The sequence below is a fragment of the Hylobates moloch genome, unplaced genomic scaffold (genome assembly GCF_009828535.3).
Source record: "Hylobates moloch isolate HMO894 unplaced genomic scaffold, HMol_V3 SCAFFOLD_16, whole genome shotgun sequence".
Taxonomy (NCBI): Eukaryota; Metazoa; Chordata; class Mammalia; order Primates; family Hylobatidae; genus Hylobates; species Hylobates moloch.
Window position 1 is genome coordinate 50,866,550 of NW_026652291.1, and position 19,600 is coordinate 50,886,149.

The following is a 19,600-nucleotide window of genomic DNA, read 5'->3' on the forward strand; positions in this document are numbered from 1 at the left end:
GATTTCCTGAGAATGTATTTTACCTAATAGAATGTTGAGAGCTGGAGTAGGGATGGGGGATGGCCGGAATGAGATTTAGTGTTTAAGAGTTAGAAAATACACCCTAGATTGACAATAGTTGATGCCACTAAGATTTCCCCTCACCTTGGTACCTAAGACCATGAAATTCAAAGGTTTGATTTTTTGAAATTAAAGATATCAAAGATATGTGTAAGCTACAGTCATGAGACATCTTTCTTTAGTGTAGCCTGAGTTTACTCGGGAAATCTTAAAAGAAAAAAAATCAGTAAATGCAAATTTAAAAGTTTTCTTGTCTATTTGTTTGTAGAACAGCTGTAGTTAGTCTATGACTCTAAATCTTGTGAAATAATAGAAATCATAAGACTACAGGGCTCAAAAAGGGTCTTACAGAAGCCATCCTGTTCATCTCGCCTTTCCTCCTCCCCTCTTCCAGGCTAGTCCAACTTAAGCCATTTATTCCAGCCAGAATCCATCCTATTTTTAAAGTCTGGTGGGGAATGAGAACACAACTGTCTTCCTCTGTAGCTCATCTAGTGTTTAATAACCCTCACTGTCATTGAAGTCTAAAAAAATCTTCCTGGATGGGGGATGGAGAGCACAGCCTCATGACCCAAGGTGCACGCAGCCCATGGAGGTGTCTGCCTTTTTCCAGGCAGAGGGATCTCCAACACATGATCAATTAGCAGGCTTCTCGCCCACTACAGCATTTTTCTGATCATTCTTCCCCAAGCCCTGGAAAACAGACACTAGGCATGACGAGGGAAAACACAGTCCTGTAAAAACGCTGGACTCTTGGAAACAGGAGAAGGACCAGCCGGTGGCAACATCGAGTCCTCTGAGATATCATTGAGTCATGTTTACAATGTAGTATGTATTAGGAAGGCCAGTGCCATACTAAAAAAAGTTTCCCCCAAAGGGGAAGGAAGCTAAAGCTAAAAATACATCATGCCAGCTGTTACAAATGCTTCTCAAAGAAAGCAGACCAACTCTTTCATTAGTTACCTCTTTGAAGAGCAAATGAGGGGTTAAGGAAATAATGGAATTTTTCAGTTACATGCCAGGTTGGCTAGATTTTTGGGAGGAAGAAATTTTCCACCGAGAAAGAAAGTCTGCTGGTAAAAGGCAAAATAATTCCATGAAAATTTCAAAGGAACTCCAGACTACAACAGTGGCTCCAAAGGCTTTAGGTGGGGATGACCTGCAGCCTGCAAGATAGAATCAGGGTCCCCAGGCTTCACCCTTCCTTTTTAGGTTCCAAGAGGCCATTTGCAAAGGCCTCTTTCCTTGCCAGACCCATCTAGAGCTGAGTTGCTTGGTGTTTCTCCCTCTCTTGAATATCTGTGTTCTGATGGTTCTCACAGGCTGACTGAAATGCACTTGAAGTGGTTTGTGGCCTTGTGAAAAAAGGTGAAGGGGAGAAGGAAGATGATGGACTTCATGAGCAAAACAAGTACCTTTGAAGTTGCTGACACTTGCCGCATTAGGGGCTGAGAGAAATGGAGGTTTTTTTCCAGTTGCAGATCAGGGGCTCCTAAGGGAGCCACTTTCCCTGAGATTCACTCCCACTCGTCCTCCACTTTGCTTGCAGAAGTTGTTTAGTTTCAGATGTTGGCTCTATGAGGCCTAGCAGCCATCCTTTCCATAAATGCAAAGACTTCCTCTACCCCTCAGGAAGACCAAGAACAAGGACCAAACCAATGTCCTCCCCTGACCCCCTCCAAAATCCAGGCACTGAATATCCCAAGTAATTTTTGTTTTTTAACTTTTAATTTTGAAGTAATTATAGATTTACAAGAAATTGCAGAAATACTACCCAGAGAGGTCTCATGTACCCATCACCCAGCTTCCCCCAAGGTGACATCTTACTTATCCATAGTGCATTATCAAGATCAGAAGCTTGACGTTAATGCAATACAACTAACTAGACTACAGGCCTTACTCAGATCTCAGCTGTTTTTATGATCACTAATTTTTTTGGGTATACATTTGTAACTATGGCAGTTCATCACATGTATAAATTCATGTAACTACCTCTATAATCAAGGTATGTTTTTAAAAAATCTATTAGTATTGAAACTGATTTGGTCAAATAAGTCAAAAAGGAGCAAGAGTAACAATAAATGTCACTAAGATGATTACGACAAAAGGCTAAATGATCAATATTATCACCAAATATTTAGTGAATTCCTAGGGACATTTTCTTGTTTATTTTGGAAATTCATTATTTTCAGGAACATCTGCCTAGTGAGCTCAGGAATTTATTAAGTCCCTACTGTTCAGCAAACATTTATGGCAGGGTGGGCAGACAAGCTTCAAGCTCACATGCCATCTCTTATTGAATTATAGTGGTTGCCTATAGGGGCATATTGAGGAGGATTCAGAGACCACATCTGGGCTTAGCAAGAGACGGCCATCATCCAACAAAGTGCTCTGCCACTGCAGCTGAATCTGTGCCAGGAATTTGACATTTCCAAAATTTCTGTGAGCCACACATTATCCCAGGTGATGGGAAATAGGGATAAAGAAGATACAACCCCTATCCCCAAGGAGCTCACAGTCAGGAAGGCTAGGTGAACATGGCGACCAAAAACTGACACAAAATGCTAAGAGCCGACACCGAGGTGTGTGAGTCGGTGCAGACTGCTCCCTGCTTCAGACAGTCACAGAGATGGGGCAATTCAGGCAGGGTCTTATACCTGTGGGCTGTGGAGACCATGGAAGCTGGAGAGTCTGTATGGGGCCAAATCTAGGATCAGAGAAAAGCAAGAGTCTACTAGCTACTCACTCAATCAAACTCTGAGGATAGGATTAGGAGGGAGAGGCAAGTAATAATATCGATTTCCAGGGGACTCACTGCCTAGGTTCACATCCCAGCTCAACTACTTAGTGCGTCTGTGATGTTGGTCACATTACCTAACCTTTCTGTGCTCCAGTTCCCTTAGCTGTTAAATGGGGATAACAATAATACCCACCATCATGAGGTTATGAGGATTCAATGAGTTAATATTTATGTAAAGGGTTTTAAACAGTACCCAATATATAGTAAACACTATGTAGATGTGTGCTATCATTGTTAATTTACTTTTTATCTTCTATGGTACCAAACACATAATTTTTATCATCAGAAAAAAATCAAGATTAATAAAACAAATACTAAGATTCCACAATGTGCCATGAATCTGTAGAAGTGGATAGATTAAATGGAGCATTTTGGCATAATTTAGGTATCCAAAGTTTCTGAGTCCTTACCTCATGTTGGGCTAACAAAGGCCAGGATGCTTTCAAATCCAAATGTCAATAATGCAAAGAAAAGTCAAGTGTTGCAATTATTTGAATAAAAACAAGTTTCATTTGTAGCTGTAGCACAGAGATTTCTTCCAGGTCCAAGTCCACCAGTGAAGAACAGACAAGGGTCAGAAAGGCAGCCTGGGGCAACTGAGGTAGCACTGACCACCACACAAGGGAATTCTGTAGGCTCTTAAGAAAGCCAGGAAATACTTATTCTTTGACTGAATGGTTTACTTTTCTTCTATAGCAGACCTCAGACAGGAAGCAAACCTAGAGATGCTAATCTGGGTTCTACGTGCCTATATTTGGAATTGCTCTTGATGAGTGAAACAAAGTTGACCAAGCCTTGTGTAAGGTTTGTCACAGCCAATACCTTGATCCTATCTGGTCCTACAGGCTTGTGGTGAAGAACATGCACATTCTTGCTCTTAGTCAGCATACCCTTGAGTGGCCTTACTAGAACAAGGTGCTAAAAAATACATTCTTCTCTTTCTTTTGAAGTGCTCTGATGCCATCCAAAAGGCTGCATAACAGATTTTTCAACCTATCCCAACCCACTCTTCCCTTATCTCATGGTAGAAAAGGTCCTTGAGATGTCACTTGATTTAACCTCTGCAAGCAATAAAAGATACTCTTGCCTCTTGATGAATGAAAATAGGTAGATTCTCATTAGATTAGGACTTAGGTTTTGGCTCCTACTCATCCTTATCCTAATCCTGTCCTTCAAAACTCTGTGTAATTATAGCACCTATATTTTTCTTTTCTTCTGGTTTTTTTTTTTTTTTTTGAGACAGAGCCTTATTCTGTCACCCAGACTGAAGTGCAATGGTGTGATCTCAGGTCACTGCAACCTCCACCTCTCAGGCTCAAGTGATCCTCCCTCCTCAGCTTCCTGAGTAGCTGGGACTATAGACACACACCACCACACCCAGCTAATTTTTTTATTTTTTATAGATATGTGGTTTCACCATGTTGCCCAGGCTGAGCTTATGCGATCCACCTGCCTCGGCCTCCCAAAGTGCTGGGATTACAGTGAGCCACTGCACCCGGCCTCTATCACCTATTTTTAATGCCTTCTAAACGTCACTTTTCTCCATCTCAGTGCTCCAACATCTCAACATAAACATACATCCAAAATCTAGCATGTGGCCAGTTTGTCTCCCTCTTACCTCCAATCTCTTTGGAGTCATTAACTTTTTTCATCCCTTAAATACCTACCATGTGCTAAGTGCTCTCAGTTTTACCTCTGTTATCCCTCTTTGATAAATCCAGTGGTCAATCCTTGGTCTTCATCTCATTAGCCTATCTGTAACATTTTACTCAGTTCATCACTCTTCTCTCCTGGAAACATTTTCTTCATGTGCTTTGTAAGGCACACACACTTGAGTTTTCTCCAACCTCAAGGGTTTCTCCTTAGTTTCTTTTACTACTTCCCCTGCTTTTCTCCAGCTTTCACGTTGAGGTGCCCAGGCCTGGGGGCCTTGGCCTTCTTTATCTACAGTCTCTGCCTTTTCTCTCTGCCAGTCTCTGGCAATTTCATTTAGTCCTAGCATTAAATACCACCCATGTGCTGCTAACTCCCAAATGTCTATTTTAGACCACTTCTCTCTCCCAAACTGCACACTCATATATCCCACTGCCTACTCAGTATCTCCAACAGACATGCCAAACTCATCATATATGACACTGAACTCCCGAGTTACTCCAAATCCTACTCTACCTGATAAAGACTTTCCCTGTCTCAACTGATAGCAACACCCAGTTGCCCAGGCAAAAAGCACTGGCGTCCTCCTTCGATCCTCTCCTTCACACCCTTCATTTATTCTGTCAGGAAATCCTGTTGGCTCTATTTTCAAAATATATCTAGAGCCTGACTGCTTCTCACCCTTCTACCGTAGCCATCCTGGTTTGAGCCATCTTCTCTTGCCTGGATTACTGCAACAGCCTCTTAACTGGTTTTCCTGTTTCTGTCCTTGCCCTATCTATTCTTAAGACAGCAGCCAAAGAGAACCTTTTAAAATGTGAGTTGGATCATGTCACTTTTCTGTTGGAAATCCTCCAATAGCTTTCTGGTTTATTGAGAGCAAAAGTCCAAGTCCTTGCAATGACCTACAATGCCCATTCTGTCTCCAGCCTCTCCGACCACTGTCTACCTCATTCAATCCCTTTCAGACACCGGCCTTCTTGTTTTTTCCCCTAGCAAGTCAGCCTTCCTGTTTTTCCCCTAGCAAGTCAGGCACTGTTTTGTCTTGGGATCTTTGCTCCAGCTTTATCTCTGCTTGGAATACTCTGCTCCAGATGCCCACTTGGCTAACTCCTACTCCTTCAACTCTCTGCTCACACCCCACTTTCTCAATGGGGTCTACCCTGACCACCTTGTTTCATGGTCTAGTCACCTCACTACGTAAGCCTAATCCTACCCTTGTTCTTATTTCCACATCACCTATCATCTTCTACCACACATATACTTTATATACTACAATTTGTACACACTAGACTGCCAGTGCCCCGAGGGAAGGCAGCTTTGTCTTACCCACTGATGCATCTCAAGTGCCTTGAGCAGGGAAGACACAACAGTAGGCACTCAATAAACATTTTCTAGGTGAATGAAAAAATAAGTAAATCAATAATGTATGTCAGGCTGGATGTGGTGGCTCATATCTATTCCCAGCACTTTGGGAGGCTTACGCAGGAGGATTGTTTGAGCCCAGGAGTTTGAGACCAGCCTGGGCAACACAGGGAGACCCTGTCTCCACAAAAAATACAAAAATTATCTGGGTGTGGTGGTGCATACCTGTGGTCCCAGATACTCAAGAGACTGAGGTGGGAGGATTGCCTGAGTCCAGGAGGTTGAGGCTGCTGGGAGCCATGATTACACTACTGTACTCCAGCCTGGGCAACATAGCAAGATCCTGTCTCAAAAAAAAAATATGTCCATATCAATACTGAATCCTAATCCTAATAATTCCACCTAGGAACATATCTAGTATCCATTCCTTCTGCTCCATACGTGCTCCTATCCTAATGATACTTTTATTACTTCAAAACTTTGAAACTTGCTGACTCTGCACTTGTCAGATGCCACTCACCTGGTTTGCTCACAATCCATTTCCCCATACAGCATGTCACTCCTTTGCCTAGGGTGTCAATGCTTGGCCTCTTCGGGGCACTTCCCTCAGCCTACTTTTACCACCTGCCTTCACTACCTCTCCCTTTGTGAGCCTGTCCTTCCTCTTCACTGTCCTCCATCTTGCCTGTACACTGTAACCCCCTTCCCTTTGCTCTCAGTGCATATTCCTACCCAGGGGCCTCCTCCCCTCCAGATTCTCCTTCCTCTTTCCATCTTAGCTCACTTTCCATTTCCCCTGCAAAAGCTTGTTTTTTCTTTTCTGTTTCTTTTGTTTGTTTGTTTTTTGAGACAGAGTCTTGCTCTGTCACCCAGGCTGGAGTACAGTGGCACCATCTCGGCTTACTACAACCTCTGTCTCCTAGGTTCAAGCAATTCTCCTGCCTCAGCCTTCTGCGTAGCTGGGATTACAGGCATGGGCCACCATCCCCGGCTAGTTTTTGTATGTTTAGTAGAGATAGGGTTTCACCATGTTGACCAGGCTGGTCTTGAACTCCTGACCTCAAGTGATCTGCCCACCTTGGCATCCCAAAGTGCTGGGATTACAGGTGTGAGCCAACAATGCTCAGTCTTTTTTTTCTTTTTTCTTTGAGACTAAGTCTTGCTCTGTCACCCAGGCTAGAGTGCAGTGACACGATCACAGCTCACTGCAGCCACCTCATCAAACTAATATGTTTTTTTTTTTTAAGAGATAGAGTCTAGCTATGTTGTTCAGACTGTTGTTGAATTTCTGGCCTCAAGCGATCCTCCCACGTTGGCCTCCCAAAGTGTTGGGATTACAGGCGTGAGCCACTGCACCTGGCCCAAAGGCCTTCTTGACCCTCCTGTTCACAAGGATCTCTCCATTCTGTACATTCACAGCACTTACAGGATAGGCCTACATTCAACTGCCACTTCATCCTATATGCCTTGTGGCAGCTCTTAGAGTATTATTTTACTGCACTTTTATATAACTCATGAATTATATGAAATTTCTATGATGACAAGTCCAGCAAAAAGGAATATTTAATTTTTAATTGTGATACTGATTCATATATCATATCTCTCCAATTACAGGCTCCTTGGAAGTGTGAACAGGGTCTTCAGCTTCCTGGTATTTCCCATGGACTTACACGCAGTGCTAGGCACACAGAAGATGGACAGGAAGCATTTGCGGGTAGTTGAATGATTGGGAATCCATACAGGGAAGAAGCCACGAATGCTAAGGCATTCTGTTGAAGGCACAATGACTGAGGAATAAAATAGCAGTGGAATAAACCAAGGTTAAAAACAAAAACAAAAACTAAGGAGGTGGCTTTCTGGTTACCTTTCATTCACCATCATTAATGTGGCTGATAATTTGAAAATGTGTAGTACTAATTGATTTCTGTTTTTAACATCATATTGTCTTACGCAGATTGTTTTTCCACTTTGAAAGAGGTAAGAAATGTAGCTCTTCAGTGCAGTAGAAGAAGCCTTAAGTCCAACCCAATTTCTATTGCAGTGGAATGGCCAAAAATCACAGCATATTCAAGGCCCCTTAGAATACTCTGCATGGCTCTGGGCTCAGGGTAAGGTGCTTATGTCAGGCGCCCATCAGAACTGAAAATGAGGGCAAAGACTCTGCATATCGGTGTTAACACTTAGCTCCTCACCGTCTTTCCCAGTTTCTTTCATTTATTCATCTAACAGGTACCCCTGGAGTGCTTACTGTTGCTGCTCTAACCAGGCTGGGCATTTACATAATCTTATTTACCTTCACTACGGCCCTCAAAGGTAGATATTGTGAATGTTCCAGTTTTACAAGTGGGCACCTTGATCGGAGAGGTTAAATTACTTGGCCAAGCTGTAGTTAGCAAATTGCACGCCTGGGATTTGGACCTAGAAGGTGTTGATGCCAAAGTCTTTGTTCTTCCCTCTGTCAGGCTGCCTCCCAGGAGCTCAGGGTTTATTGACAGAGGCACGAGTGAGCAAGTGACCCAAAGGCTTGCAGTTTTGACTCACACAATTGAACCACCATAGGCAATACAGAGGAGTACAGCAATGACATTCACATTTTCTTAAAGAGATATTATTGACATATAAGTGTTGATATGGTCATGAGTGTCTGAATGAAACTTTCTGGAGGGGAGATCTGAGCTCTTTGATCTTCTCTGATGCTCTGGAAGAGGGCTCCGATGCCTGCCTTCTTCCAGAGGTATGTCGGCTAGTCATCTGGTTAAGCCTCCAAGTCCTTTTCACTCAAGTATTACATAGGGGTTCAGAGGTCAGTAAGGCCATGACAGTTATCTACAAATTTTCTACCCTCTATGGGGCTGGCTGGGTGGCCACAGCCAGAAGTAAGTGCTTGATGACTACAACCTGATAACCATCTTAAATATACTAAATGTCAATACCTGATCCTGAATGTATAAATCAGTAGATAGAAATATATAATGACCTAAGACTAATTTTGAGACAAATGACATAAAACTCAACCATTTAAAATACAAAAGACCAAGTTTTAAGAGGGCAGGCAGCTTAGAGCTTGCATCTCTCCCAGCTATTAAAGAGTTTTGTAACAATTACTAGATTCTGTTGCCGATGCAAGAAACTTACACCAAGAGACTGTCATCTGCCTGCATGTCATCACTCCTTATCATACAGAGACGAGTAAACTGTTCCTGCTAGACAACAGTCTGTGAAAGACAGTGTCATCAGAATCTCTTATATAATAAATTAAGATGCAGTAATCACCTAATTCCCATAATGTGCAAGTTAACCATATCTACATGGAAAAGCAGAAAAAAGAATTTTTAAAAATCCCATGTTGTAGCAATATCAATGCAGTATCTTCAGTGTTTGCTTGGTAATTCCACTGAGGTACTGTTTCAGTTCATGTAGCTATAATTCAACAATCCTACCTATTTGAGAAAGTCATTTAAAGAGGCCTGGTAACCAAAGATCCAAGTGAACAGATGCCAAGAAGGCATCACTGCCAATTCTTTTTCTTTTTTTTTTTTCTTCTGAGACTCACTCTGTTGCCCAGGCTGAAGTGCAGTGGCACAATCTCATCTCACTGCAACCTCTGCCTCTTGGGTTCAAGTGATTCCTTAATCTCAGCCTCCCGAGTAGCTGGGATTACAAGCATACACCACCATGTCCAGCTAATTTTTGTATTTTTTGGTAGAGATAGGGTTTCACCATGTTGGCCAGGCTGGTCTTGAATTCCTGACCTCAAGTGATCTGCCCACCTAGGCCTCCCAAAGTGGTGGGATCACAGGCCTGAGTCTCTGTGCTGGGGCCCCAATTATTAATCCTCTCATATCTTTTAACTGGGGGTTCCTGCATGAAGACAGGCACATCAGGTCTAATTGCAAAAGCATTCCTTCAAGAAAGTTATCTTGGCACTGCCACTGCATTCACGGACAGGTGCAAACTAGCATTAAGGAACACTGTTTGAAGACAGGGTGCACTTCCACACCGCTACTTTATATAGGCAACAATGGTGTGTTTGTCACTTTGCTCGGCCTCAGTGGGGAGACACAGAGAGGACTCCCAGCCCCAGTGCCCAGCTCAGGGTGCAATACTTTGCTTTAGTGGTCAAAAGAGCAGAGGGCTGTTCTCCACTCTCCCCACCCACAAAGCTTCCTGACCCCCTCTCCTAAGGTGTTGGACTGAGCGAGAGGAAGTCCACGGCATTCTCACCAGGCCACAGCACACAGCAGCATTCTCAGTTAGCAAACCTGCTCCCACTGGTCAGGAAAAAAGTGCCCCAACAATTGGGGATTAAAACCAGAAAATGCAAAGGGTGGAAACATTCCAGGGTGAAATTTAAGAAAAAAAAAAAAAAAGAAAGAAAGAAAGAAAGAAAGGAAAGAATGAGGAAAAAAAAATAAAGAAAAAGCACAAAGCCCATGAGGCTGCCTGGTTAACCATGGGTTAGAATTAGGTTTAGAGAATCACACAGTAATTCAGTGTCTCGGCAAATCCAAAACCCCAGGGTGAAAGACATGGGTGAAATGCATTTCTGTTTGTGGAAACGGGAAATTTCCTTCTTTCATTTATTCTCTATTTATTTTTGGTCTGTTTATAACCCAAATTTGGACCATCAGTCACTTTTACCTTCCCAGTATTTTCATCTTTGCAGAGTCAAAGAGCAACAAATATGGGGTCCAAAGGACCTTTCCCACAGCCAATTCCAATCAGTCCTTCTCTCCCAGGGTCACAGGGTGCATGGAGCAGACACTGTCAGCAGGACATGCCACATACACAGCAAATCGCCAAACCAGACTAAGTTAAAGGGCTTCCGGGGAACTTACTTGTACTTGTGCTGGTTCCAATCGTATTGATTGTGGTGGGGACAGATGAGGAGGAGTAGAGGGGCACGTGGCCATTCTCACACCCCACGCTTTTGTCCTGCCAGTTGGAGGCATTGATGCAAATCCCAGAATCCCGAGAGTTCTGCCACCCATTGAGCTTGTCATCGGAGTTCTGTCTTTGGTGATAGTAGTGTGTCTGTCCATAATCCACAGAGTCTGAGCGGCCTCGGTTCTGGCCACCAAAGCTGGTCGATGTGCGGTCCTCTAAGTGATTCAGCCACATGGCTAAAGCACTACGGTCTTCCAAGGAAGTGGCTGGATGTATCAAAGCATAGGACAGCAGCTGCCTGCTCTCCTCAATGTGCTGGTTGTGTTCAATAGAGTGAGCCAGGATTTTGGGCAGCAGTTTCATATATTCTACTTTTGCGTCGAGGTTTCCTGGCTTCAGCAAAGGCAGATGAGTTAACAGGAGGGAAATCACTTTATCCTTGGATTCCTGTTGCCATTGGTTAATGATTCCTGAAAAGGGAAATATACAGGGCAAATAAGCAAATACACCCACAATGACTGTAAACAGATACTCTAAAGAGAATTTTTATGGATTAGGGTCCCAATCTACATAGCCTGGCTATATTTTCTCAAAAGAGCCTGTGCATCAGATTGGTTAACTGACCCCAGGTTTTCAAGGGCCAGAGGCTCCAATGAAACACAGATAAAACATTCTTAGATATTGAGTACTCAATCAAATTCTCATTCGTGTTTCCAAAAAAGCTACAACTACTTTGGTACAATCAAATACAATGTACAGCTCTGTTTTCTTTCTGAGAAAGGTCTAGCCTACTCCCTGATAGACATGGGGCTAAAACTAAGAAGCTCTCCAGAGAAAAGCGAGTATGAACAAAGGTCCCATTCCAGAGTCCTGGGGATGAGGCTGCTTCACCTCTCCCAGACATCTCCCCCAGACATCTGTTGAAAGTGATTTAAATCCTGGCAAAGGCACTCGTGTGAAATTGGAAAAACTTCCTAGATGGAGAAATTTGTCAGGGAAAAAAAGAGCTCCCCTCATCTCTGTGCAGTAAGACTGCACCTTTCTCATAAGAAGCTAACTCAGAACGACTATGGGCTCAAAGCTAGAATATGCAATGGACCCAAGACTTGGCTCCTGAGGCACCTCTAATCACTGTTTTGATTTATGTAGAGATCAGCTTGTTTTTTATTGTGGTAAAATACACAAAACCTTGACCATTTTAATCATATTTAAGTGGATGTTCAGCAGCATTAGGAACATTCACAGGCTGGGGGTGGTGGCTTACGCCTGTAATCCCAGCACTTTGGGAGGCTGAGCCAGGAGGATCGCTTGAGCCCAGGAGTTAGAGACTAACTTAGGCAACAATGAGACCTCATCTCTACAAATAATTAAAAAAGAAATAGCCACGTGTGATGGTATGTGCCTGTAGATCCAGCTACTCTGGAGGCTGAGGTGGGAGGATTGCTTGAGCTTTGGAGGTTGAGGCTATAGTGAGCTGTGACTGCACCACTGTACCCTGGGGCTTGGGTAACAGAGGAGACCTGGTCTCAAAAAAAAAAAAAAAAAGTTCACCGTTTCACAGTGGTGTGCAACTATCACTACCATCCATCTCTAGAACCCTTTCATCTTCTCAAACTGAAACTCTAAGTACCCTAGGTACCACAGAGAAGTAGAATCATACAGCGCTTGTCCTTTTGGGACTGCCTTACTTCACTGAGCATAATGTCCTCAAGTTTCAAGCTCTGGGAAGATCTGTTTTTAACACACTCAGAAGGATCCTTTCTGTCCCCTCTCACTCAAAACACGAACAATGCACTTTGCCTTGATTAGCCTTTGAGAAATAGCCTGTCTTGGGATTGACAGTTATTCACAGGCTCTGGGCCAGAGGAAAGAAAGCTCATTTTCAGAGAAGTCATTCCTGACACCTGGAGATCTCAACACTGGCCCACTGATGACCCTACAAGGGCTAGGGCTGGACAGTCCTGCAGGCTTTTATGCCATATCTAGAGGGTTGGAAGGGGTTTCTGGAATTTAGCAGAAGGGCTTAGCAATTCTAGCTAGGTGCAAACATAACAAAACAAGCCCAGTTATCACTGTTGACCATAAGCTACAAATGCATCAGCCTGTACTGCAATGCCTCTCAAGACTACAAGAAAGAATATTTCAAGAAAAATACCAGCAAAAAGAGAGGCACAGTATATAATGAAAGAGCATGAGCTTTGGAGTCAGGCAAAGCTGGGCACAAATCCCAGACACGCCATTTAATTTGTGGTAGAACCTTGGTAAGTTACTTAACTTCTCTGAGCCCCAAACACCTTATCAAGAGTGGTACAAATAGCATCTGCCCCTCCATGTGCTGTGGGATTAAATAATGTAAAGTAGCAAAAGGGCCGGTCAAGTACTTGACGATGGAGGTAATTCCTTCAGCTTGTCTCTGCATAGCTGGACTCATGTTAGAGCAATGCAGGTGGTTTGGGATACCAAGTTTTAAAAAACAATATAGAGAAACCAGAGATGACCCAAGAGAAGTCGTTAAAAATGATCAAGGAGGTAGAAAGTCAAAAGGTGAAAAGAAAATGGGTTTACTGTGCTTACAACAATATGAAGAGATGCTTGACTCACTTCAAGTGGGGATTTCATAAGGAGATGCCAAAGAGTCAACTATTTGAAGTAGAAGTCTCCAAACCGAAGCACAAGAGATTAAGATAGGACGTGGAGAAGAACAGAATTGCCAGAATAATGAAAGACTCAGAATCACCAAGGAAGGCTTTAGAATCTCTGCCCTGGGGGTCTGAATAACAGAGTGAGATGTGATGATCTTGAGGAGCATTGTCCGACAGTAATAAAACATAAGCCACATATGGTATTCTAAACTTTCTAGCAGTCATATTAAAGAAGAGACAAACAGGTAATGTACATTTTAATGATATATTTTATTTAAATAATCAAATTATCACTTCATTATCAATTATCATTAATAATTTCATAAAATTATTAATGAGCCATTTTTCCTTTTTTTGAATTAAGTCTTAAAAATCTTTTAAAAGTCCTAAAATGTCAATGTATTTTATCATGGACAGTACATCTCAACTTGGACCAGCTACAGCTGAAGAGCTTAGAAGCCTTATGTGGCTGGTGACTACTGAGCTGGTGAGCACAGGGCTGGAGACATTCAGATGGGGAAGGCTGGCAGGAGGGCACAGATGACCTCAGCAAGTCCCTCCCAGCTCCCTGACTCTATATTTAGCTAACTGCCACCTGACACAAGACAACTCTCACACATTCCACTAGGTATAGCCTCCCTTTTAAAGTAGCGCTGAGAGGCGAAGAAAATTCCAATTCTAACTTTCTCCTCAATTCATCTTCAGCAAATACCAGGCATGTTTTAAATGATGAATGTGCTTAGCATGAAGATAAAATCTATTCATTAAGCCCAAGAGGCACTGAAAAGAAGCAAAAGGGGCCAAGAAGCAAAAGGGGTTATGTTGTAAGCCTACTGTAATCAGAGGTGGCTAGCATATAACCTTGAAAATGTACATTTAAAGATAAAAATTAGGAATGACTTCTAATAAAAAATTCCTGAGGCTGAGGAACTCCCTAGCTTTCTGCTAGGTCATTTCCCTGTTTGGATATTCTACCCTTCCACAAAAGGTCGACCTAAAAAAAAAAAAATCAGCAACAAAAACAAAACATAAATAGGAGTCGTAGTACAAACGAAACATGTTGTCTCCATGTAACCGCTCTCTGCCATGGATTAACCTGGGATTCAGAGGAAGAACAAGCATAGCAAAGAGGAAGGAAAACGAGAGGCCCCAGTCCCTTTATCCTCAGGACAGGGCTTGGATGGTGGGACCAGGAAGACAAGTATTGCTTTTGTTTACTACCACTGGGAACATAGAAATCAGATTGCTCTCTGAGGGCTAACTACACCTACTGGATCAAACTATTTCTGCTACCACTCCAGCTGCCACTGCTGACAGCCAACAGTATTGAATGTTTTCGAAGTGCCAGGCACTCTTCTAAGCCCTGTGCATTTAATTACTCACTTAATCCTCCCAAGAAGCTCATGAGGTAGGTCCTATTACTAGCCTTCTTTTACAGATGAAGGCACAGGGGCACAGATGGACCAAGTTACTTGTCCCCGACCCCCTGCTAGTGAAGTGGCAGAATGGAGGTAGGCAAATTCGATATTAGATACATAATGGCTGTCCTGCTACAACAGCGTGGCCATAAGCCAAATATATTGATATTTATAACATAATTAGATGTTCTATAGATATATGATATAGAATTACATATAAATGCATATAAATATGTAATAGTTATAAACATTATATAAATGTATTAATAGAGTACATGGATCATCAGAGTTGGTGAGCAACAGAAGTATAATAAAAAGGAATTACAGAGACAATGTAAGTTATACCGATTGTGGTTTAAAATATGTTAACTATTTATTTGACACACCTCTCTTTGAAAGGTAGAGCCTAATTCCCTTCCTTCTGAGTGCAAGTTGGGTTCAGTGAGTCACTTTCAGTAAATAGAATGTAGGGGAAATGGCAGCATGTGACTTTATGGATTAGGTTATAAAAGGCATTATGGCCTCCCCTTGCTGTCTCTGAGTACTCACTCTGGGGAAAGCCAGCTGCTGTGTTGTGACATCATGCAAGCAATCCAATGGGGAGGTCCTTGTAGTGAGGAACCGAGGCCTCGTGCCAATACCTAGTACCAAGTTGCCAGCCATATGAGGGAACCATCTTGGAAGCAGATCTCCTAGCCCAGGTAAGCCTTTGGACAACTGCAGCCCACATACCATTTTGAGGAATCCTAAGCCAGGATCTCTCATATTTCTGACCCACAGAAACTGTGTAACATGTTTATTGTTTTAAGCTGCTAAGTTAATTAATACACTATCCAACTGTCCCTCTAGGTAAAAGGAAGTTTTAGCCACTTGGTTTTGAATACATCAGTCTTTCTGGCAAAGCCATTCCCATTCTGGCATGGACCCATGAAGTTCCTGCTGCCACTAAACATTTCCCTTCCTCAGCCCCCCTGTCCTGATTATCCACTCACAAAACAACCTTTGGACCATGATTTAGCTCCCCAGCTACCCTCAGGGAGAGAATGAACTGATCATAGAGACTTGAGGTATTTCCAAAATCTGTGATAATGATTTTTCAAGGCAACTTAATACATAATTTCTGATTATGATTTGGCTTCCTGTGGAGGCCTGCCGACAAGGACAATGTGTGCTGATTATATGGACTTTGAGTACGTCTGGTCTCTCTGATGATGGCTCCTCGTGGCAAATTAACCAGCCAGCATTGCAGTGTCTACTTCCCTGCTTTCTAGTTAGCACTAGTCAGTCTTTCAGGAGAGTATCCCGAGGGTGCTGACAAGCGTGAACATCTCTACCTTCAAATGGAAGCCAGACCCTACATGCAGGGACTTGGTCACACTGGCTAGATCCTGTCCAACTGCCCACTGGCCTTTGTGGCATCCACACTACCTTCCAGAGAGCAAAGAATCTTTGCTGAGATTTGTATTTAACAAATTCTCTTCCCTGGGGAAGATGCAGGAATCCTCAGAATTTTCAATTAATTGATCACTTCTGAGATTCAGGCTCTACCATTACTCACCCCAATATCACCTGATTCAGGACACACTGGAAAACTTAAGTGCAAGAACTTCAAGGTTTGATGATGTCAGCTCACCTCTACTATGTTTTCTGAGTATTTTGTTATTTCTCTGTATAAGGAGCAGAGATGTAACAGTTCTATTACATGGATGTTTAATGTGGATAAAAGTTAATGATTTATAATTTGTAAACCAGTGATATAGGAGTAGTAAAAAAAATTAGAAGAGCTATAATTAAAGACCATGAGGATTAGGAAACTGTCCCAATGATTTTTGGAGTGACAAAGAGTGTGTTTAAATACCAAGTCTGGTATTATTACTACACAATGGTATGTCAATGCTTAAGGGCTCTAGTTGTTAGTAAATTACCCTTAAATTGCTATTTTATTATACCCTTGTTTTCAGTTTAATAACATTTGCCATAAAAGGGTTTCTCACAAGCACATTTAGGCAATTTGCTCATGCAAGAAATGGCTAGGAATTAAATGCACACACAGAAGAAGTACTGGTGAAATAAATGTGCTAAAAGGCAGGAATACTGGTGGGTTTTGCATGGTCAAAGGCTCCTTGGAAGAATGTTACAAAGTCAATCCTAGACACATCATGTACTAAAGGCTTCTAAATACAGAGCAACTCTGCATAACTCAAAAGTGGATAACTACACACACCATGTATTTATTTGGTAGGGATGTGAGCTGAGCCCAGGGCACCTGAAAAATCAGGGCAAAAATAGCAACATGGCAAATGGTGGGATTCTTGTGTTGGCATCTGCACTTGAATTTGTCTCCCAAGGTACCCTCTTGAGCTAGAGGTGACCAGAGAAGAATCCCCATAATTTGGTGGGAGCCCTGCTAGTGGTACGGATTAGACCAGTTGTGATGGGGAACCCAGTCTGGAGTTATGAGCCCTTACAGCTGCAAGTGGTGCTTTGAAAAGGTACAAAGGATTGAAAAGATATAAACCCTCCCCCTATTTTCTTTTTCTTTTTTTTTTTTGAGATGGAGTCTCGCTCTGTCACCAGGCTGGAGTGCAGTGGCACGGTCTTGGCTCACTGCAACCTCCGCCTCCTGGGTTCAAGCGATTCTCCTGCCTCAGCCTCCCAAGTAGCTGGGATTACAGACATGTGCCACCATGCCCGGCTAATTTTTGTATTTTTAGTAGAGATGGGGTTTCACCATGTTGGCCAGGCTGGTCTTGAACTCCTGACCTCATGATCCTCCTGCCTCGGCCTCCCAAAGTGCTGGGATTACAGGCGTGAGCCCACCATGCCTGGCCCTAACCCTCCCCCTATTTTCAAGGAAGGTGATTGCGGGCTTCCAGGGTGGCCTCCATTGATCCTAGACTACTGGTATTCACCTACGTGATTTTCTCCCACACTGAACGAGAGCTGGTCTATGTGACCAAGAGTGTGCAGTGGAGGCGTTCTGACCTTAGGTCATAAAAAGCATTGCTGTCTTGGTTCACTTATTCTGGGGGAAGCCAGTCACACCAATTATGAAGATGCTCAAGCATCCCAGGGAGAGACCTGTATGGGGAGGAGTTCAGGCTTCCTTTCAACAGCCAGAATCAACTTGCCAGCCATGTGAGTGAGCTTGGAAGCGGCTCCTCCAGGTCTAGTTTATTTCTTGACTACAGCTTTGTTGGAGACCTTGAGCCAGAGCTTCCCAGCCAGGCTGTCTAAATTGCTGACCCTCAGAAAACTGAGAGATAACTTGTTCTTAGTTAAGTCACTAACTTTTAGGGTAGTTTGTTACACAGCAATAGTTAACGAATACAGAAAGCTTTTGGTTGCTTGGTAAAAATCACTTCAAAATGCTACTGTCCCTTGGATTCACTAGAAAAGGCAGGGATCTATGTAGTGGACTCTATAGACCATTATGACCATTCCAGTCTTTTCTGACAGCAGGAAGGTCATCAGGTGCTGGTCATTCAAAGGCATCTGACCATCCTCAAAAGGCAAGAACCAGGTACCTCTTGCCCTAGCAGATACTTCCAATGAGCCCTTTACCTCTCCAGAGTAGAAATCTGGTCATCTCTTCCATGGAGACTTTCCATCTGTAGTTACTTTTTCCGCAGGTACCGGCACAGCTGGGTGCTCCAGGACTGCTCCTTTACTCCTTGAGGACCCAGGCCAGCTGGGAACTAGTCCTGAGATCTCAGCCAAGGGCTCAAGTTAGGGTTAGGACTCACCTTCAGGTTTCTGACCTCTTCCTGGCCATGACCAGTCAGGAGGTCTGAGGCTGGCCATTCCCAGAGGGCACAAAAACCAGGCCAGCTCCCCCAGCCACCTGCCTCGGTTCTGACCTCTGGCCCATGAGTATGCAGACAACTCCACGTTTGTATTTCTAGCCCAGGTTTCTCCCCTGAGCCCCAGATTCACATTCCAACTGCACCCTCCCCATGCTCACTCAGATGATCTCAAAGTCAACATGTCCACAACCCAACTCTTGCTCTCACTCTCACCACATCTGCTTCTTTGCTCTTCTTTCCTATCTCAGCAGATGGCTTTCCATCTTTCCAATTGCTCAGGTCAAAACCTTGGAGTATCCTTAACTCCCTTCTCTCACATCTTGCATCTAATCTCTCCATAATCCTATGGGCTGAATCTTCAAAATACATCTGGAATGTGACTACCTCTCACCATGTTTCTGCATATCCCCGCCCTCTCCAGTAGTCTATTATTGACCATAACAATCATTTCTAAAAGAAGGATCTTTTAAAACTAGAAGGTAAGTCATGTCACTCCCCTGATCAAACATGTCAATGGCTTCCCATCTCAGAGTAAAGGCCAAAGTCCTTATGATGGCCTATTAGTCCCTCTAGGATCTAGCCTCCACCCTCACTACTGACCCTCTCCTGTTTCAGTCCATCCTGGCTGCTGTGATGTTCCTTCAACATATCAGCCGCATGCCTGCCTCAGAACCTTCACACTTGCTGCTTCCTCTGCCTGGAACACTTTTCCCCCACACCCATGTTTAGCCTCTCTCAGCTCTGTCTTTGCTCAAATGTCACCTTCCTAATGAGACCTTATCTGTCTACACTATTTTAAATTCCCCACCCCACTCTCTCACTTTACACTCCCTTATTCCCAGGTCATGCTTTGTTTTTTCCATAGCGCTTACCACCATGTGACCTGCTGTATGGTAAGCTTATTTCTGGCCCCTCTCCATTAGAATGCAAGCTACATGAGGGTAATGAGGGTGTCTCCATTTTTTCATG

The 19,600-nt window shown here is 43.2% G+C and overlaps 1 protein-coding gene across 6 annotated transcripts in view; it reads right to left on the reverse strand.

Annotated features, from left to right (window-relative positions):
- SAMD4A (sterile alpha motif domain containing 4A) overlaps positions 1-19,600 on the reverse strand; it is a 221,718-nt gene that overhangs the window by 77,073 nt on the left and 125,045 nt on the right. For all 6 annotated transcript variants that reach the window (XM_058429410.1, XM_032135149.2, XM_032135148.2 and 3 more), the window contains one exon: positions 10,717-11,235. In XM_058429410.1, the coding sequence (XP_058285393.1) occupies positions 10,717-11,235 (519 nt within the window). The remainder of the gene's footprint in view (positions 1-10,716; positions 11,236-19,600) is intronic.